Raw genomic sequence first — 18,170 nt, forward strand, 5'->3', positions numbered from 1 at the left:
CTGTTCTGGTTTCATGAATTCACAGGGAGCGAGGTTCTGCTGGGCCCACTGAGTTACACTCAGCTCCTTCCCTCTCCTGCTGGAGTTATCTGGAGCTCACAAGGTAAGAGAGGGGGGTTTGGCACGGGAGCTGCATGGCTGAAATAATTCCAATGTCCTTCTGAAAGGAGTTATCTGCACGTGCAAGTGCGCTGCAGAGGAATCAGAGAAATACACAGAGCTCTCTCTGCAAGGAAGTGTAATTAACTTCAGCCTCCTGGGAAACACAAAGGCCTTCACCAAGAGCAAGATGGACATCAATTCAACTATAAACCCCATTTTCATTGAGTTTTTCACTTCCATTTTCAACAAGCCCCAGTGCTGTGCTCAGGACTGCATCAGCCTGACACTCTTCCACTGGAATCTGATGAAGCAAATAAGCAGAGTTGTGTTAATTTAGTAGCAACTGCACTCACTTGCCACAAAATTGATCCCTGGAAAAGCTGATTTAGTCAGTTTTCCATTAAAAATTCCATCCTGTCTAATAAAGACTATTTTGTAGGAAAAGAATTAGGTAAATCTGTTAAACTGTAGTAAGGAGCAGAATCAGAACAGTAATATCAGAAGCAAATAAACTTCCTTAATTAGTAGTTAATAATGCAACGTTGTGGCTCTTCTAGAAAACAAAATCCTGTAAACATTTTCTCTGCCTTATGAAAAAAATAAGAACCAAGATAAGATACTCCAACTATCTTAATAAAAATTTGTCTTTTAACATTTTTGAAATATTTAATTCTGATTTTTACCTGTATATGACTGTGCTTTGTTTTGGAACAAAAGTCATGCAGAGCCACAAATCAGAATGGTCTGTTTGATGGCACTGAAGTGAACTTCTTTTCCAAAGGTAATAACATAAAGAAGCTAAGAAGCATTTTGAATAAAAAAGTCTATTGCATATAGAGTGGTTTGTATGAACTGGCATTTTTTGATTTAAGAAAAGTTTGCTGAAATATTTCCCAAAGCAGATCAACTTGGGCCCTTAATTCATTGGCAAAGACTCAGTATCAGTCATTTAAAATATGTGTTTCATCATGTACCTAAAACAGTGACATCCTTTAAAAACACGTAATACAAAAATCTTTTATTTCCTTATACTACATATTTACAATTCTATTATCAAGGTACTGTGGAAAATGTAAACAAGAATACATGGGTGTAAATAATATGGCTTGAGAAAGGTTCCCCCTTTGATTAGCTGCTCAAATCACACATCAATCTACAAAAATAAGAGAAAAACAGTACATTTGATACACTCTGCTGTCTGACAGCAGTGTAAAGGGTTTTGTGTGCTGAGTAACCACACCAGTCTCTGGGCAGCTGGAAGGAACTGGAATGCCTGAGGTACTGGAATGTGGCCAGTGGATGGGCTGTCCTCAGAAGAGAAGACCAAGGCTGTAGCCAACATCCCCACGGGGGCTGTGGGGAGAGGAAGCCAAAGGCCCCTCAGAGATCCACTCTGAAAGGATGAGAAGCAGTGGAACAAAGATGAAACTGAAGAAATTCTGATTAGGAACCGAAGGAAAAAAAAAAAAAAGGAAGAAAATGAAATCTCCACTAGGACAGGTTCAAAGAGGTGGTGGGATCTCCATTCTTGGAGATATTCAAAACTTGGTGGGATGAATCTCTGAAATTTTACTTGAATGATGAAATTCTGACCCGTTTGACTCTGAAGTTGATCAGGCTTTAAAGGGAAGCTCAGACCTCCAGAGGTTTTCTACAGCTTTACTCACTCAATCATTCTACAAAAAAAGTATCTTAAGTTCAGTGTGACACTTGCACTGCTGTTGTGTTTAGCTCTGCAGTAAATGCAGGGCTAAGACCAAAATATGCCAACTGCTAAACTTGAATTGTTCTTCTCCAGCAGTTGCTAAGATTGTATCTCATTGTCTTACAGGAGATTTACCTTACAGGTTCCTGTTCAGTGAAACTGCCCCAAACTCACACAATTGTAGGATCAGACCCAGGCCATCACACCTCTGAAAGAACATTTAAAATATCACTGTCTTGCTGAGAGTCACACACTTCTGGGACCATAATTTTGCCACATTTACATTGAATGAACTTTCCAGTGACATTCATTGAGCTCTACAGAAGAAATTAAAAGAGATCATCATCAGCCTCAGTGATTTTCTGGCTGGAAGCACAGTTAGTTAATTAATTTTGACACATTCACAAATACCTTTACTTTCAATACCTACAAAGTGATGAGTAACAACAATAAGACTTCCATAAAGGTTGGAAAACACCTCCTAAAACTGTATTGCCTCCCATAGATGACAATTTGAAATAAACTCCCAGGGGAGCAAGCACCACTTGCTTTGGCCTGGACAGTCATTGACTGCAGATTTGTTTAAGCCCTGGGGTGAACCATGGGGGAAAATTGTTACCTCACCTTCCCATCCAACCTCCTGGATGCTGCTTCACCAACTCATCACTTACCCAACCACAACAACAAACTTCTTCAAAAATCCCAAGTTGCCATCAGTTATTGTCATTTTGTCTCTTGCAAAACAAAACCCTGCTCTTGCAGAGCTGCAGTTTGCTCTGGTGGGGAATGGAGTGTCAGCACAAGAGCTGGAACTGCCCATACTCTGTGTCTACCACGGTCCTGATGCCCCTTCTTAAGTGCACTTTTGATACAGTCAGAATCAAGTGGTTACTAAACAGATTTGCATCTCCTAACCTAAAGAGAGGTATAAAGAGGCACTCTGAAATCTTTTAGTCTGGTTAACAGAATATTAAAATACAGAACATACATTTCTTTATAATGAAATAGTTCAATATCTAACGAAAACCTGTCTAAACAGACAAAATAGCACCAAAATGTCTCTGCTCTATGAGGTGGCCACCAGCACCTGAACGGGAGCAGGACTGTTGTGAGATGACTTGATAAAAAAAACCAAATTGCTCAATACAAACACTAACCCCAGAGATAGTATCTTTAAGCATCTCTCCTTGCTTACTATCTGCTTTCTCCATTCAAGATAAAACCTTCTCCGCATTAGCAGATACTGTTTGATGAGAAGTGCTGCACAGTTTGGCTTGACAACCCACTGAGAAATTCATCTGGCAAGATGTGAGAACACAGGGTGCCAGGAGAGTCTGGCAGATGACACCACGCTTTTTGGAAGACAGATTCAGACAGAGACCTTCCAATCAGTCAAACCACACCAGAAATGCAGAAGATGCTCTTAAATAAATTAACAGCATGTTGAGGACTCTTGTTGGATTGTAGCAGATTCTTCTTCAGCTGCAAGTTCAAAATTAGACTGCATGCTTCTCTAGAACACACCACGTTATTCAAAGAGGAATTAACTTGATAAATCCCTCTAGTTTCTGTGCAATGTGATTTTGCAATGAATCTGTAGAGAAATAATCTGTGGAATACTCTTCAAACTTGGTGCTTGTTGTCAAGTGGGTTTAGAAAGTCCCTGATAGGGAGTGTGGCTCATTCCATGGTGATGTGTTACATGCTGCTTATCCTGATACTCTTTGGAGCTGCTCTGATTAAAAACATGTCCAGGCTTTCAAGAAATGAATTATATTAATACCAGAAAGAATGTCCAGAGTAGATTAATGGAGGGGCAAGAGGCTAGGAATGAACACATGAAACAGATTCAACTGTTTAAAAGGATCCAGCTACTAAATGGCCTCTGTAGTCTTCCATAAGAAGTGTGAATACTTCAGTACAATTCAAGCTGAATTGAATAACTGTTTTCATATCCAAATTCAAATACCGTCTGTGCATATAAAACAGTTCATTTATTAGTCCAAATGTTACTGTTGTAGAGCTCTTGGAAAAATACTCCCTCTTTCTTGAGCTTGTTCTTCATAAAAAGGAAGCTTTGGAGGGCCACCTAGAGAATTAAGTAGAAACACGGTTTCAGGTCCATATAACCTAATACTGAAATATTATATAGATTATACAATTTACACTTAAATAATTCAATCAATGGCAGCCTTGAAAAGAAGGTAGAGGAGGGACTTACAGCAGCCTCCTCATAGAGGCAGAGAGCAGGCAAAACTATAAAACACCTCCAAATCTGAAGGTTCCCAAAGTTTTTCCTAAACTAAAAGAGGAATTGTGATTACATCACAACTGAGAGGAAACTTTCCCTCCGCACTCTATTTCATTAAGAAGAGAAATTACCCAAACAACTTAACGAGTTGACCCTCCCATCCAAGCAGACCACCAGCACAGCCAGAGGTGTTTTCCCCCCCAGGGAAGGCTGCACCCCAGGCTGGTTACCTTCAGTGCAGGCTGGGCCCCTCCAGGAGCCGGGGCAGGCGCAGCTCCCGTTGCGGGGATCGCAGCGGGATCTGCCGCCGCACTGGCACCGCAAGGAGCAGCCGGGGCCGTACCTGTCTGCCCTGCACCCTGCAAGGACAGGAGGGTTTGGGGCACGGGGAACACTCCTGGCAGCCTCCCCCTGCTGTGGGATCAGGAAGCTGCTCAGACACCCACATCTGCTCACATTCAAACACGACATTTGGGAAAGCGCGGCAGTCGTCGAGTTTCGTCTGCCACACGCTCTGCCCAAGCTGCAGCCCAGCTGTCCCCAAGAGTTCCCAGAATGGAAATCATTGCTGGTGTAAAAACAGGGGTTGACAGCCCAACAGAGAACATCTTGGGATCTGCTCAGGAAAGTTGCTGTCAGCATCCTGGATCCACACTATCTCCTGCCCCTGTCCCTCCTGCGTGGCTGGGCTGTCAGTACGTGCTTTCCCTCACAGAATGTGACACTGAGAATTAATCCGTTTTATAGACACTCATGTCTTGCACAATTCTGCTGCATCCTGGCAAATTAAACCCACAAATAAAACCCAAAAACCTCACTTTCAAATGCAAATACATTCATACCTAGGCTGGTAAATCCTCGCTGCAATTTTTTAAGCATCAGAGGACAGGCAGGAAAGGAAAGTGAGCAGCAGGGTCGCAAGGCAGGGTGTGAAACACACAGCAAACAATGCCCCTCTCTCCCTCACCTCTCTGAAAACCCTGTAAGCAGGGAATTTGCCTTCTCCCACGAGCACCCTCAGGTAAATAAAGTCCTGCTGAGCCCTGAAGCCCCAGCACGTGGGAGAACTTGCCCCGTGCGCTCCGAGCTTGGCCTTTTCAATTAGGAAATGTTATGAGAAAAGGTCTCCCCAAACACCTCTGGACCTGATTTTAATTTATGTAATACCACATTTTCATGTTAATAACAATGTGTATTTAAGACATCTGTTTGAAAGTCTGCAATGTTAATTTACCACAGAAAAAGAACGCCCATAAAAGTCTGTTATATTCTCTCTCTCTTTTTTTTTTTTTAATTAACATTTTGCCTGTTTAATGGGTGCTTTACCAGAGTTCAAATTAAAATCAGGCCTTTTATCTTTATGGCTGCTGCACAGTCACAGCTGCTCACAGTTATATCACAGATGAACTGAACCTAATTGAAAATAAAAATGCAAATAAAACCTACCCCATAACAGCTTTTCATGGATGGGGGTTACCCTCGCTGATTTAAGAAAAATAAAAATGACTCGCAGAGTTTGTGAGGAAGAAAACCTCAATTCCCATTTTTGGTGCTGAACTTCCCCCTTGCGTTCCAATTCTGCCTAAAGTTTTACTGGAAAGGCCCAGGGACACCCAGGGCTGTGTGGGCACTGAGGGTGGCTCATGTTCCCACTGGAGCAGCGCTGCAGACTGAGAGATTCATTTCCTGACCACAGGACACTGCCCAGAGGGAAACAAACGATTTTCCATTTTAGTTCTGCAAGTTGCACTAACGCTTAAGCTCACAGCAATTTGTATTAATAACAGCCTGCTTAAATCTATTTCTGCCCCATCCTAGAACAAAAGGAGAAATAATTTTCCCCCTCTGCTCCAGGGGCTCAGGAGGATTTTGGTTCCTGGTGAAGCTCCACAGCAGCACATGGATGTTCACTCCTTTTATCTTGTTTGTCACAGCATTGGGATCAAATTCTGACTCTCAGTTTAACCACTGCAATTCCTTTTACTCCAGTGATTACCCTAAAACTGCTCCATCATAATCACAGAATCCCAGAACAGCTGGGTTAGAAGAGACCTTTAAACTCCCCTGGTTCCATCCACAGGCTTGGGACACTTTTCACCAGACCAGGCTGCTCCAAGCCCTGTCCAACCCTGCCCTGAGCTCTGATCAGAGCCACAGCTGTAACCAGAGACTGGCTCAGGATCTGCCACTGCTGCCTCTCAAGCCTGCACCCAACCCCACCAGGGTACAGCAGTGGGGCTGGTTTTACCTACAGGAAAAATTCCTCACCTATTTTTATATCCTTGTTACAGAAGAATTCTGCTCCTGTGGGCCAGCACAGAGCCCAAGTGCAGCCCGTGCTGCAAAGGAGGGAATTACATTTGGGTTAAAAGTCCCTGGGCTGCTGCAGCTCCACACCCTCGTCTGTGGGGATTTCAGGAGAATCAAATTCAGATCTGGACATACTCCTGCATTGGTCTGAAAAGGGTTACAAGTGTCAGTGTGACAAAGCACACAGCAACTGGAGCCCCTGGTGACCAACTGCACCCTCTGGAGTCCTCCCCACTACATTTGCAAAAGTTTCTTGATCTATTCTTCCTGTGCTGTGTTCTCCAAAACTCAAGGCAAATGACATTTTACAGCTGACCCATGAACAGTTTTCCTATCAGGATATCAATTTAAATATTGATTAAATCAAGAGGTACAAGCCTGCTGATAAAGGTGTCGATAACCACAAAGCGCAATTTTCTACAAACAATGTGTTCTTGAACACCAGCAAATGTCCTTTCACAGTTATTCAGAAGCCAACAGGTCAGAGTGGTTTAACAATTCACAGTCCAGCCCTTAAAAATATTGCCCTTACCAATGTCACACTTGTCTCCAGTCTTCCCAGGTGGGCAAAGGCACTTCCCAGTCTCTGGATCACAAGGAGCATCTCCACAGTCACACTGATGCTGGCACCCCTCACCAAACCAGCCCCTGGCACAGCCTGACAGCAAGAGAACAGTTTAGATGCATGTTTGAGTGGCAAAATGTACAACAAACCCAGAGTTTTCCCAGGATGTCTCAGGGGAAAGCTCATAAAAGAAATAAGTGTAAATGCCAAGTTTAATGAAGAAATCAAACATAGTGGAATGGGCACGTTATTTATACGAGCTCTCCTTCTGTTGGGGTTGTCTAATCTAAGTTCTCAAAGGTATCTGTAAATCTGCCCCAGAAATGTAGTTGGCACTTATTTTTATTTTTAATTAGAACTCTCTAGAAGACCCCTCCATAACACTCAACAGGTTTGACATGCACCTATTTAATAAACTTATTTGGAGTTTTAGAAGCAAATTTAGAATCAGTAAAAGGGACTTATTTTTAATAAATGGCATGTGGAACTCATTGCTGCAAGACATCACGGAGACCAGGACTTTCACTGTATTAATTGGAACCAGATTAGTTAATTTATAAGGGAATGGGAACACCCAGCTGTAGAACAGGAAATCTGTCCCAAATTCAGTGTTTCAGGATATTCATTAAGCTCAAAATATGGAAGAAGTGGCTCTCAACAAATATTTCAGTAATTATATGATGTTTTTTACAATGAGTTCTGCTTTTGGGGTTTTTTGGTGTTTTTTTTTTAATTTTCTTTTTTTTTTCCTTTTTCTTTTTTCTTTCCCATCAGAGGTGTACCAGTACCTTTTTCACAGAGGACACCATGGTAACCCAAAGGACAAAGACACTGTCCTGTCACTGCATCACAGCTCGCTCCATTTTTACAGGCACAGGCCTGAAGACAGCCCAGCCCATAAAATCCAAGGGGGCACCCTGAAAAATTAAAGTGAAGAAGGTTCATGGAGAAAATCATACACACCATTAAAATCCTCTGTATTCTCTGTGACATTCCCTGGCAGCCAACAAAAAATTGTATTTATCCTTATATCTTATAATGCCATGGGCTTTTAAACTTGTACCACCCAGCATCAGAGACATGCAAGATCTGGAAGGAGGTGGATGATTTGGGTCATGCCAAAATTTTAACTGAACCAGTGAGGTGGTTCTTGACCCCTCTGAAGCCCCAAACCTGTGACAATTACCAATTATTACCAATTATTACCAATTACCCCGAGTGCCTCCACTTACTGTGCTCACAGGAGTGTCCGTAGAAGCCCCTGGGGCAGCTGCAGCACCCTGTGAACCTGTCACAGGTGCCATTGTGCTGGCACAGGCAGTCCAGGGAGCAGCCTGCCCCATACTTTCCTGGGAGGCACTCTGCTGACAGGACATGGACAGAAAAACAGACAAAAATCACTGCCCTCACCCAGAAAAGCTGATATGTGATAGACTGCATTGCCAAGGGAAGATACCCAAAGAGTAATTTGCAGACCAATGAATATTTGTTATGAAGACACAGGATTTCTGCACAACTATGATGCATTTACATACTTTGGTGAGAAATCTTTTATGATATATAGATGTTTGAACAGCAATTTCCTCACTTTTAACAGTCTGCCTTTTTCAATTTCTCTCTTCACAGACTCGATGCTGAACCCACACCATGTGTTGTAAAGCCTTGTAGTGAATAGCATAAATTAGATTTTCTTTTTTCTTTCTTTATCTACAGCAATATTTTCTTTTAGGCACTTAAAAAGTGTGAAAGAAAACATGAAGCTTTTCCTCCTCTGTGTTATCATTGGAGTTCACACTATTCAAATTCCTAATAAAACCAGGAGGATCTTTTTCACACATAGCAACAGTCTGTCCATGTATAATGAGCTATCTGCCTTTACAGAACTAAACACGTCTCAAATTACTGAAAGGCAAGTCATGCAGAAGGGACTGTGCCAATATAATTAACCTCAGCATCATCTCTGAATAAGTTAACTTCCCACTGCTGGGATAATTTGAATCTGGGCAGACGAACTTAAACGAGCGTGGCCGTCCAAATAATCAGACTGAGAACCCTGCAAATGCCAGACAGGATCTTCCAGGAACATCATATCTAAGCTCTATTAAAAGGATGCCTGATTAGCTGTCTTTGATTTCCAGTCACAACACACTCAAACCCACACTGCTGTGGAGATCAAAACTCAATTTTCCAATAATTTCACTCCCTCTGTCAGAAGATAAATAGTGAAGCTCTCTCTAGTGATACAACACACAGTTCCTTATGCAGTGTGTGCATGTCTGCCTCCTGTGCTCCACTCTAGAGATGTTTTATCTATGAGATACACCCATAATCCACTTCTCCATGTGGGGCTACCTGCACCATCCTGCTGAGCCTTGGCAGCCCCAACTCAGACTATGGGTGACTACAGGAACAGGCAAATGGAGATGACCACAGGTGGCCTTTGCTAGGTCACCCAGACATTGGTTAAGTGCAAATGTTTTAGAGCTGTGCCCAGAGAGCATTCACAGCCCATTGAATCCTCACAGCACTCAGACTGTGAGCAGCTGCATCTTTCCTGTCCTCCCTGCTCCTCCTCTGCACACAGATGCACGGCAGGGCTCTGAGTCTCCTCAGATGCAGAGTGGAACAGCTGCATCTCTGAATGCTGCTAAAAAGTGTCATTTCTAGATGACACTTTTATATAGGGACACTCCCCTGTAACAACCAGTTCTTGGTACAGATAGATATGGAGTTTGAGGTGAATATTTGAGGTGTCAAGGACAAAAGCGCTGTAAATGAGAATCTGGGAAGGTGTTGAAGGGCTTGAACCATGGCAGTTATGATTTAATGATGACATTTGTCTTGAATGTGTACTTATAACTATTTACTTGTATTTCATATGAGTAAACTTGTTTCCTGAACATTCAAGTCCATAACTGTTCAGATATCTCTTACCTACAGAGAAAAACAGGAACACAGAAATGCAGAATGGTTTCTGGGAGATGGACAGGACAGTTGTGGGAAGACAGGGCTGGCAGGAGAGATTCTGGAGTACGAAATGAGCTTATTCTGTTAGTGTGCTTTGTCTTGCACAAGGGACAGGTGTCATGGAGAGTAAGGGTGAGAGAGCAGGACAATCTCAATTGATTTGGACAGATGTCAGAATATCTAGAAAGTCTACACATGGGAAGCTTAACTCCAGAGTCAAATGAAAGAGAACACAACCAGTGAGGGGGAAGACAGGCTTCTCCATGCTCTGAGGATCACATGGAAGAAGACAAAACCCAACATTCGTATAGACAAAAGAACACAAAAGTTGGACTGGAGAAGAAATAACAGAGCAAAGAAGAAATAAGGAGTGTGCAAGGGAATTCCTGAGCAGGACTCAGGAGGAAAACTATCCTTAAAAAAAGACTTGAAGCTCTAACTAGGGGCAGTTCTGAAACTGTCCTTGTCTGTGGGTATCTGGGGACACTGCAAACCCCAGTTTGAGTGTACAAATCCACTGTGATGGAAGCAGGAAATCACCTTCCTCACAGGATCTTCCTGTCCAGCCGAGCCCGCAGGTGCAGTTGCCATCCACGTGGTCACAGATGCCACCGTTCTGACAGGTACACCTCCCATGGCAGTTGGGGCCATACTGTCCCTGGGGACACACTACAGAGAATTAACAAAGTTTGAAAAAACCCAAAAATTAGCACCCCAAGGAAAGGATGAAGGTGACAGGGAATAAATACAAACACATATATCCCCAGTTACTGGAGTCTACCTAGGGTGGTGGGACACCACCATGATTATTATCAGTTTCCATGATTATTATTAGTTTCCATGATTATTATTAGTTTCACCCAAACACTCTTTCCTGACCTATCCCCTTAGCTTCCTGCAGAGCCCAGTGCCCCAGAGGGTGGCAGGGAGGTGTGGGCAGGATTAGGCTGGGTGATGGAGCGGGGAGGGACAGAGGCTGCATGCCCCAAACCGCAGCCTTATCAGCAAAGGCCCTGGCTGTGAACAATGTCTGGCACTGGGTTTATTTGCTGGGTACTTTAATGTGCCACCCCTGGGAGGTGAGCTGGTGCTGCTCTGTTACCTTGCTGACAGGCAGGTCCTGTGTGGCCGGGGGCACAGGCGCATTCGCCGGTCCGTGGGTCACACTGGCCTCTGCCACAGGCGCAGGGCTGGGCACAGTCCTTCCCATACCAGCTCTCAGGGCAGGCTGAGGGAACACAGGATTTGTTAAACACCCACAGGATCCAATGGCAATTTTCATTTTTAACATAGCTACAATCTTTGGGGAAGAGCTGGCTTTGTTTTTATTCCCCTTAATGCACTTCAAAGCATCAACTGTGAAGCCAAAACCCACCCAAAGACACAACTGCTTTACCTTCTGAGACTACTTGTAATTATAAATATAACCCATTATTATAATGTGATTATAATAATTAATAATAAATGTGTGATTATAAATGCAATCCATAACTTCACACAGAATATTTACTGTCTTTCTTATCAGAAGGGTTAATGTACAACTGAAATATCAGCTGCTCATCCTTCCAGCTTAAAACATCTTTCCTTCCTTAATACTGATGCTGCCCAGCAATGAAGAGCAAAGCTATAGGCAGCCAAACATTCAAACATTGCCTCTCTGTGAATAAGCTGAAGAGAACTTCACAGAGACCAGAGCTTCGGAAGCAGCACAGAAATTCAGCCACAGCATTTAGCTCTGAAACAGAGAAGTAACAGTAGGGTTGCCATGGAGTCTTTACCAGTTTTGCCATGACAAAACTTGATCTTTTTCCCATTTATTGAAACTAATGGCACCATAGTGTGAAGCAAAATATTGAGATAATTTCTCAACCTCGAAATTTTGGACAGGAAGAAGGAACTTGAGCAATTCATGCTGAGCTGGCTCTAGAAATAAACTTGGGCAAGCAGGTTGTAATCCTGGGGTAAGTGTCCTTGCTTCTATGCATGCAGGAGTGAGGGAAAATATTTTGCAAGAGATTTTTTTACAAAGCTGGAATCCTGATTTACAATTCAAGGAAGAGGTAGCTGGGATCTGTCTGTTTTTCTTCAGACAAGCTCTTATGCAAATGATTCTCTTTGCTGTGTTTTGACAGAAGCAGAACATGAATGTTGGCTTACTTTTGCTGCAGTTGGCTCCGATGAAACCGGGAGCGCAATCACAAGCTCCTGACGCGGGGTCACAGCGGCCTCCGTTCATGCATTTACAGGGATTTTGGCAGTTTGAACCATAAGTACCTTCTGGACACCCTGTTTTAAAAGAAAAAATAGCCAGCAATTAGGTTAGGTTGCTCCTGGGCCTGTTGCATTTCATGCCTTATGCGCTTTGTTGCTTTCAATCAAAGTTTGATTTTCATTTTTCTAATGTTATTCGCTTCCAGAGGGCCAGTAGTAGGCATTGAGGAGGAGGTAGCTCCCTGGGACAAAGTGCCCTTGGGACAGCTCTGATTGCACTGTCAAATCCTGGAGAGCTGGACTGAGCGCTGCTGCTCCTGGCTCTGTGCTCTCCCATTCCCCTGATGTGACAGTAGCAAAAAAAAAAGCAAAAAAAAAAAAGCAAACCCCATTCTACAGAGGTTTTCCTCTTGGGATTTCTGTTCCAAATGAATGTACACCCTGTTTCCTTCCTACACAGGAGAGATGGGTAATTCTCCCTCTTCCTTGGGCAGCAGCCACCTGGTTTGTCCAAGTCAGTGAGAAGCTGTGAGCCATTTCTGCCTCTTTTAGCAGCTGTTCCATGGACATAGGTTAGGTCACGTCTTCTTAAAATGTGTAAATTGGAGAAAGTTTGTTTCCTCTATAATCTACTCCTTCCCTGCAAACTGGAGCTGGCATTGTTAGCAGTTGTCCTGAGAAGCTGTGGATTCCCCATCCTTGGAAGTGTCCAAGGGCAGGCTGGACAGGGCTTGGAGCAACCTGAGATAGTGGAAGGTGGATGGACTGGAACTGGATGGGCTTTAACTTCCCTTCCAACCCTGTGGATGGAAGACCATGAAAATGTGCACATGACAACAACTCAGAATTTCAGAACACCTCCTCAGAAGATAGATATGACAGGAGCATTATTTAAATGCAAAGCCAGAAATTCTCTGAGAAAAAAACCAAAACAACAAAACAGCTGTATTTTGTAAAGAACCACGAGAATCACCACACCTGGATGGATTGCTGAGCCTGTGTTACATGGCAACAAACTGTCTGTGGAGAGGTTTTCCAGGGGTAGTCAGGATTTCTGGTTTCTTTTTGGACAGCTAATGTTCAAGGAGAATTGAACAAAAGATCAGGAAGATGTAAATGCATTTGCCACACTTTACACCTTCTGCATGATCTTTAGTGATGTTGGCTGGAACTGAGGGGAAGAGCTGGGCAGAACTGCTGGGCAGGGGCACCAGTGAGCCTCCAGTGTGCCACCTCTGAACTCCAGAAATGCAGGTTATTCCCCTAATTTTCCAGTGTAGTGGAAGAAGGAGTAGCTGGTGCTCAAGCAGCATGATCATCATCCAACAGTTCCACTTGTGCTACTACCTCCAAATGCCATTTCTTTGCTCGCCCCTTCCTTCTCTTCCCTGGCAGAAGGAAAGTCTGTGGCTACTTTAGAAAACCTGGTTGAAAATATATTTGCTCACGTCTCCAAGCAACAGATCCCTTGCAATCTGTGCACAAATAACTTCATGTATTCTGTCTTTCCTAAAGGCACGAAAGCAGGGCCTGAGTGGCTGGAGAAATCTCTGGCTTTTCTGAGCTATTCAATAGTGAGGGAGAGCTTATGGGAAGCTTTGAAGGGGTGCCTTTTAAAATAAAACTGAACCTTGGCTTCTGCTCAAACCAGGATAGCAGATCTTCAGGACTAAGCAGATACACGCTTTTATAATGTGCAGATACTCTCCCCAGCCCTTCCCAAACACAGATTCTTCTCAATGAATGCTCTGTCATCAGTGCTTCCATCTGCCAGGAGGCAAAATCTGTTTCATGTGCAAGCCCTGGCATCAAGGAGGTAGCCCTGCAACACCCCCTTCATTCCCACCAGGACTTCAAGTGAAGGACTCATCCAGATTCAATGATTTAATTACTCTGTGTGAGTTTCTCTTTTCCTCCTTCTTTTCCTTTTGGTCATCATTTGGATTTTCGCCTTTTTAAAAAAATTCTGTCTCCCAGACTCCAAAAGATGCTGCTTCTCCCTGGCAAAGCTTTCAGAGCTATTCCTTAGCTCAAGGCTAGCAGAAGCTGCTCCATGCTAGGGATGCAGTAATTCCCTCCTTCCCAAATTCTTTGTCCTTGCAGTATTTCCTGTATTTTGGCTCAAGAAGGAGCAGCACATGCAGGGCATGTTCAGCTGCTGCACCGTGCACATGCTCAATAACAAGGCCACCTCATCTGTTAGTACTTTGCAGAAGAATTTTGAGGCAGATAACGAGGGCAATTTGCACCATGTCCCACCATTTCAGTAGGCTCTGCCTTTGCAAAGAGGGCTATTCTTGCACCACCAGTTATCTCATAAAGACATTTTCTAATTTAACAGTTTCCTGCGCTTCTGAGTTATGTTTTTTCTACGAACAAAAGAGTGGCAGCCAGATTTCCACCTCATTTCCTGATTTTCCTTCTGCTTTGAGTGGGTTTGTCATGACCAAGAGCTCCTAAATCTTTCCATAGCAATTGCACACACTGAGGTTTTCTGACCAATGCTATTAAATCACATTGTCAAATAATCCCTTCTGACACATCCTGTCACTTTCAGCCTGAGGGTGAAGCTGGTGAGATCTTTCTGGCTCTGGGTACTCCCAGCCCAGTCAATGTCACAGAAAAATACCATGCTTTTAAAAAAAAATAATAATTTCACCACTACTTATTGCTTTTTACTCCTTTTAACAAGTAGATCTGCCCATCCACCAAGTTATGGACAAGTGATGGGAACCTTATTGCTAGTTTGTCTGCTTCCTCTGCACCATGCCAAGAGACTTTTTCAGCTCCTCACTCCAAAATTTGTGAACATGAAAGCCCCGTTGCTCTTGGCTCCTGGAAATTTGACTTCCCAGCCAACTACACCTTTTATAGATACTTTCTTGAACCTTTTTTTCATAAATACAGCAACAGTTGCCAGGAACTGTTTCCAGCAGCATCCAACCACATGTTGACTGGACCAGAGCCCGTTTGGGAGCGGCTCCCTGTGCTGGTTTAATATTCCATCGAGAGCTTCTTCACCCTGGAGCAGCCCCAGCTTTCCCTGCAGGCAGGACAGCAGGAGCTTGGAGCATTCCCACCAAAGTCACGCCAGCCATCTCTGGTTTTCAGTCAGTCACTTCAGAATCAGGCCCACAATCTATCCTCCCACTGATCTGAACTTAAAATAATCCACAATTAACTGTTCTCCTTCTATTTTTTGTGTCTGTCTACAAGTGGCACAAGGGAGAACAGGAAAAACACCAACATAGATGAGTATTTTTCTGTGAGCTTCCATCATTTCATTATTTCTCCAATAAATATCCAACAAACCCATGCTGAAGAATTTGCTGTACATTTTTGGAATGTCAGAGTACAAAACACCATGAAATCATATGCTTTAGGTTTAACCCCAGCTACACAGAAATCCACGGCAAAAATACCCCCTGAATGCAGCAAAACTGATTTTATTTTGCAATGAGTCTTATTGTATCTTTTCTATCAGAACTTCAGTGTAATTGTTTAAGCATTAAATTTTAAAATTCTGAAATAAAACCTTTAGTATCTAAGTAAGTTTGAGGACGTTTACTGTAATGAGAGATTTAGTGCTACACGCACAGGCAATGACTACTGAGAAATTGCTACATAAAGGTAATAGGCTGACCATGATTAAGTCTTTTAAAATGATCCTGTTAAATAGTTGATCTCCACTACTGCTTTACTACAACATTTATTATAATCTAATGTATAATGGATCCAGATGGCTCCAGCCCCAGTGTTGAAGGCCAGGTTTCGATCTCACTCACAGCAAAAACTGATGCACAGAGGAGGACAGGATCAATCCTTTGTATTTTATTTATAATTTATATTTTAAAGAATAACTTGTGATGACGTGATGGCAATACAAAGGCCCATCTCTAAAGTGAGTCTTTCTCCTATTTCTGCTCAAGGAATAAAACAATGGTTTAACCCTTACTAGAGCTCTGAATGCGACAACTGGCTTTTGTCACCCCAAAAGGCAATTAAGCCAAACAGAGCTGTGCTGGATTCCCAAGAAAGAGAAATCAGCACTCTCCAAAGAGACAAAAACAGAGCAAGAAAGACAACAGCTTTTTCTTTTTTCCCTTTTTTTCTCCTCTAAATGAGACTACTACAAGCCGTGGAGTAAAACCAAAATTAAAGTTGTAAATAAAAAGGTAATTAACTGTCTCTTTTATTGGCTGCTTTGGTATATGTTTCTTATCAGTTGCCACATTCCACCAAAAACAACTTTACAGATGTCCTAAAATACCAGCATGAGCCATGTGGATCTGGGAATTTTTTTTATGATGGAGCATTGGGCCAATTGGCATTTTGTCCTCTACACTAGTCACCATTTTTCAATCCAGAGTAACAGTTGGTTTAATTTGATTGTTCCTCAGAAGGCTCTGTAACTGAAAGGACTTTATGAATCACTTGGATTTATTGCCAATTTCAGCTTGTTGTTTTCTCATAACCATTTGTCCTTACTTGAGCACGCAGAGATTTCGGGAAGTATTTCGGACTTGGTATTTGGAAATGAGAGAGCTGCACAAAATCCAGGTGTAGCTGAGAGATGCAACGCAGAGAATGATCTTTACATTCTTTAGCGTGGCTTGAGATTGGGAAGAATTTAGCTGGTAAATCTGGTGGGCTTAAAAATTAATTTGAAGGACTGAATTAATTACATTTTTGAACTAACAATATTAATTAATTTTTTTTAGAATTAAAAAAAGTTATAAAAATTTTAAAAATTAATTCCTTGCAATAATACAACTACTTTTTCAGTGTAAATTAACGCAATCTATGCTTACTTCCTATACTGTAATTTATTTGTAATGCTGTAACTTTCATATTATAATTAGTCTCTACTTCTCTCAGTCACCACTGTACTGACACGGATGAACCCAAAGCTCCAGCAGATGTTCCTGCAAGACTCAGTTCTCTTTCAGAAAGGCAGAAACCCCCAAAAATACTCACGGAGGTGGCACTGGGCTCCATGGTAGCCCGGGCTGCAGGAGCAGTGGCCGGTGACAGGGTGGCATTCCTGATTCTCAGCAGAGCACTGGCACACTCCCTGACAGTCCTGCCCATACGTGCCCGCTGGACAAGCTTTGGGAAGAAGAAATGCAAGCCAATAAATTAAATTTGTCTTGGTAAATATAGTGCTCAAACAAAGCGCGGGCTGAAATTTATTAAATAAAATCCCTGCCTACGGAATGACGCTCTCCTGCGGGACTTTGGATTTATTACATTTACTTGGGGGTTACTTGAACGCTTGATTTTGTTTTGTTCAGTCAATTTGTGCCCAACTGTCAAGGGCCAGATACAATTTTCTTGTCACTAGAAAAAAAATCATAGGGAAATGTCAGGTGAAATTGACTAAAATAACAGTATAACTCCCAAGGGACCAGGCGTGTGGATAAAGACATTCTGCGTTTTGCAGAGAGTTTAAACTTGCAAAGCTGCTGAAACATCAACATCAACAGGTTTCACTCTGCCTGCTGACAGCCACATTGCCTACAGGTTTTGGACCTTCCACATTTAATTCTTACATCTCATTTCCATTAAGCTGCCCTGGTTGTGGGTCAGCATTTAGAGTCCTCTGGTGGAGGATAATGGACACTGATGTCAGTCCTTTCAATTCTTATTTATTGCTGGCTCTCCTTTGGCTAAAACAGGGCTCAGGCAAAGTTTTGTAGGGAGGAACAAAATCAGGGTGTGGCAGCTGGGGTCAAAACAGGAGCCTGCTTTTAAATACAGCTCTGGGGGACCAAACTCCATGCTAAGAAAGCAGAAAATGTCCTTTCCACGAGCTCTGAGAGCAGGAATAGATAGTCTAGCACAAGGATAAGACAAACAGAAGCTGAGCTGCTGCTTTACTGGCCGTGGGCAGGGCAGGGCTCCACTGGCACATCCTCAGCCTATTTGGGGCCAGTTCAGCCCCTGGCTAGCAGCCCAAACAGAACTCAGAGCTGGCCAAACCACCCAGGTGAGGGACAAGCACCCTTGGCCATCTCCCCTCCCATCACGTTGGTGTCTCCTCCCTCCTCAGGCACCAC

The 18,170-nt window shown here is 43.0% G+C and overlaps 1 protein-coding gene across 1 annotated transcript in view; it reads right to left on the reverse strand.

The window, feature by feature from the left end:
* Positions 1-291: 291 nt before the first annotated feature.
* The window catches only part of LOC128940680 (multiple epidermal growth factor-like domains protein 6), a 191,027-nt gene continuing 173,148 nt past the window's right edge, over positions 292-18,170 (reverse strand). Inside the window, exons 30-38 of the mRNA XM_054282277.1 lie at positions 17,089-17,220; positions 12,058-12,186; positions 11,003-11,128; positions 10,441-10,569; positions 8,166-8,297; positions 7,722-7,850; positions 6,901-7,026; positions 4,289-4,417; positions 292-3,896 (exon numbers count right to left, since the gene is read on the reverse strand). Coding sequence (XP_054138252.1) covers positions 3,817-3,896; positions 4,289-4,417; positions 6,901-7,026; positions 7,722-7,850; positions 8,166-8,297; positions 10,441-10,569; positions 11,003-11,128; positions 12,058-12,186; positions 17,089-17,220 — 1,112 coding nt within the window. The 3' untranslated portion in view covers positions 292-3,816. The remainder of the gene's footprint in view (positions 3,897-4,288; positions 4,418-6,900; positions 7,027-7,721; positions 7,851-8,165; positions 8,298-10,440; positions 10,570-11,002; positions 11,129-12,057; positions 12,187-17,088; positions 17,221-18,170) is intronic.

The sequence above is a fragment of the Melozone crissalis genome, unplaced genomic scaffold (genome assembly GCF_028551555.1).
Source record: "Melozone crissalis strain CALT ecotype California unplaced genomic scaffold, PUWL_Pcris_2 ptg000034l_1, whole genome shotgun sequence".
In the NCBI taxonomy this organism is placed as follows: Eukaryota; Metazoa; Chordata; class Aves; order Passeriformes; family Passerellidae; genus Melozone; species Melozone crissalis.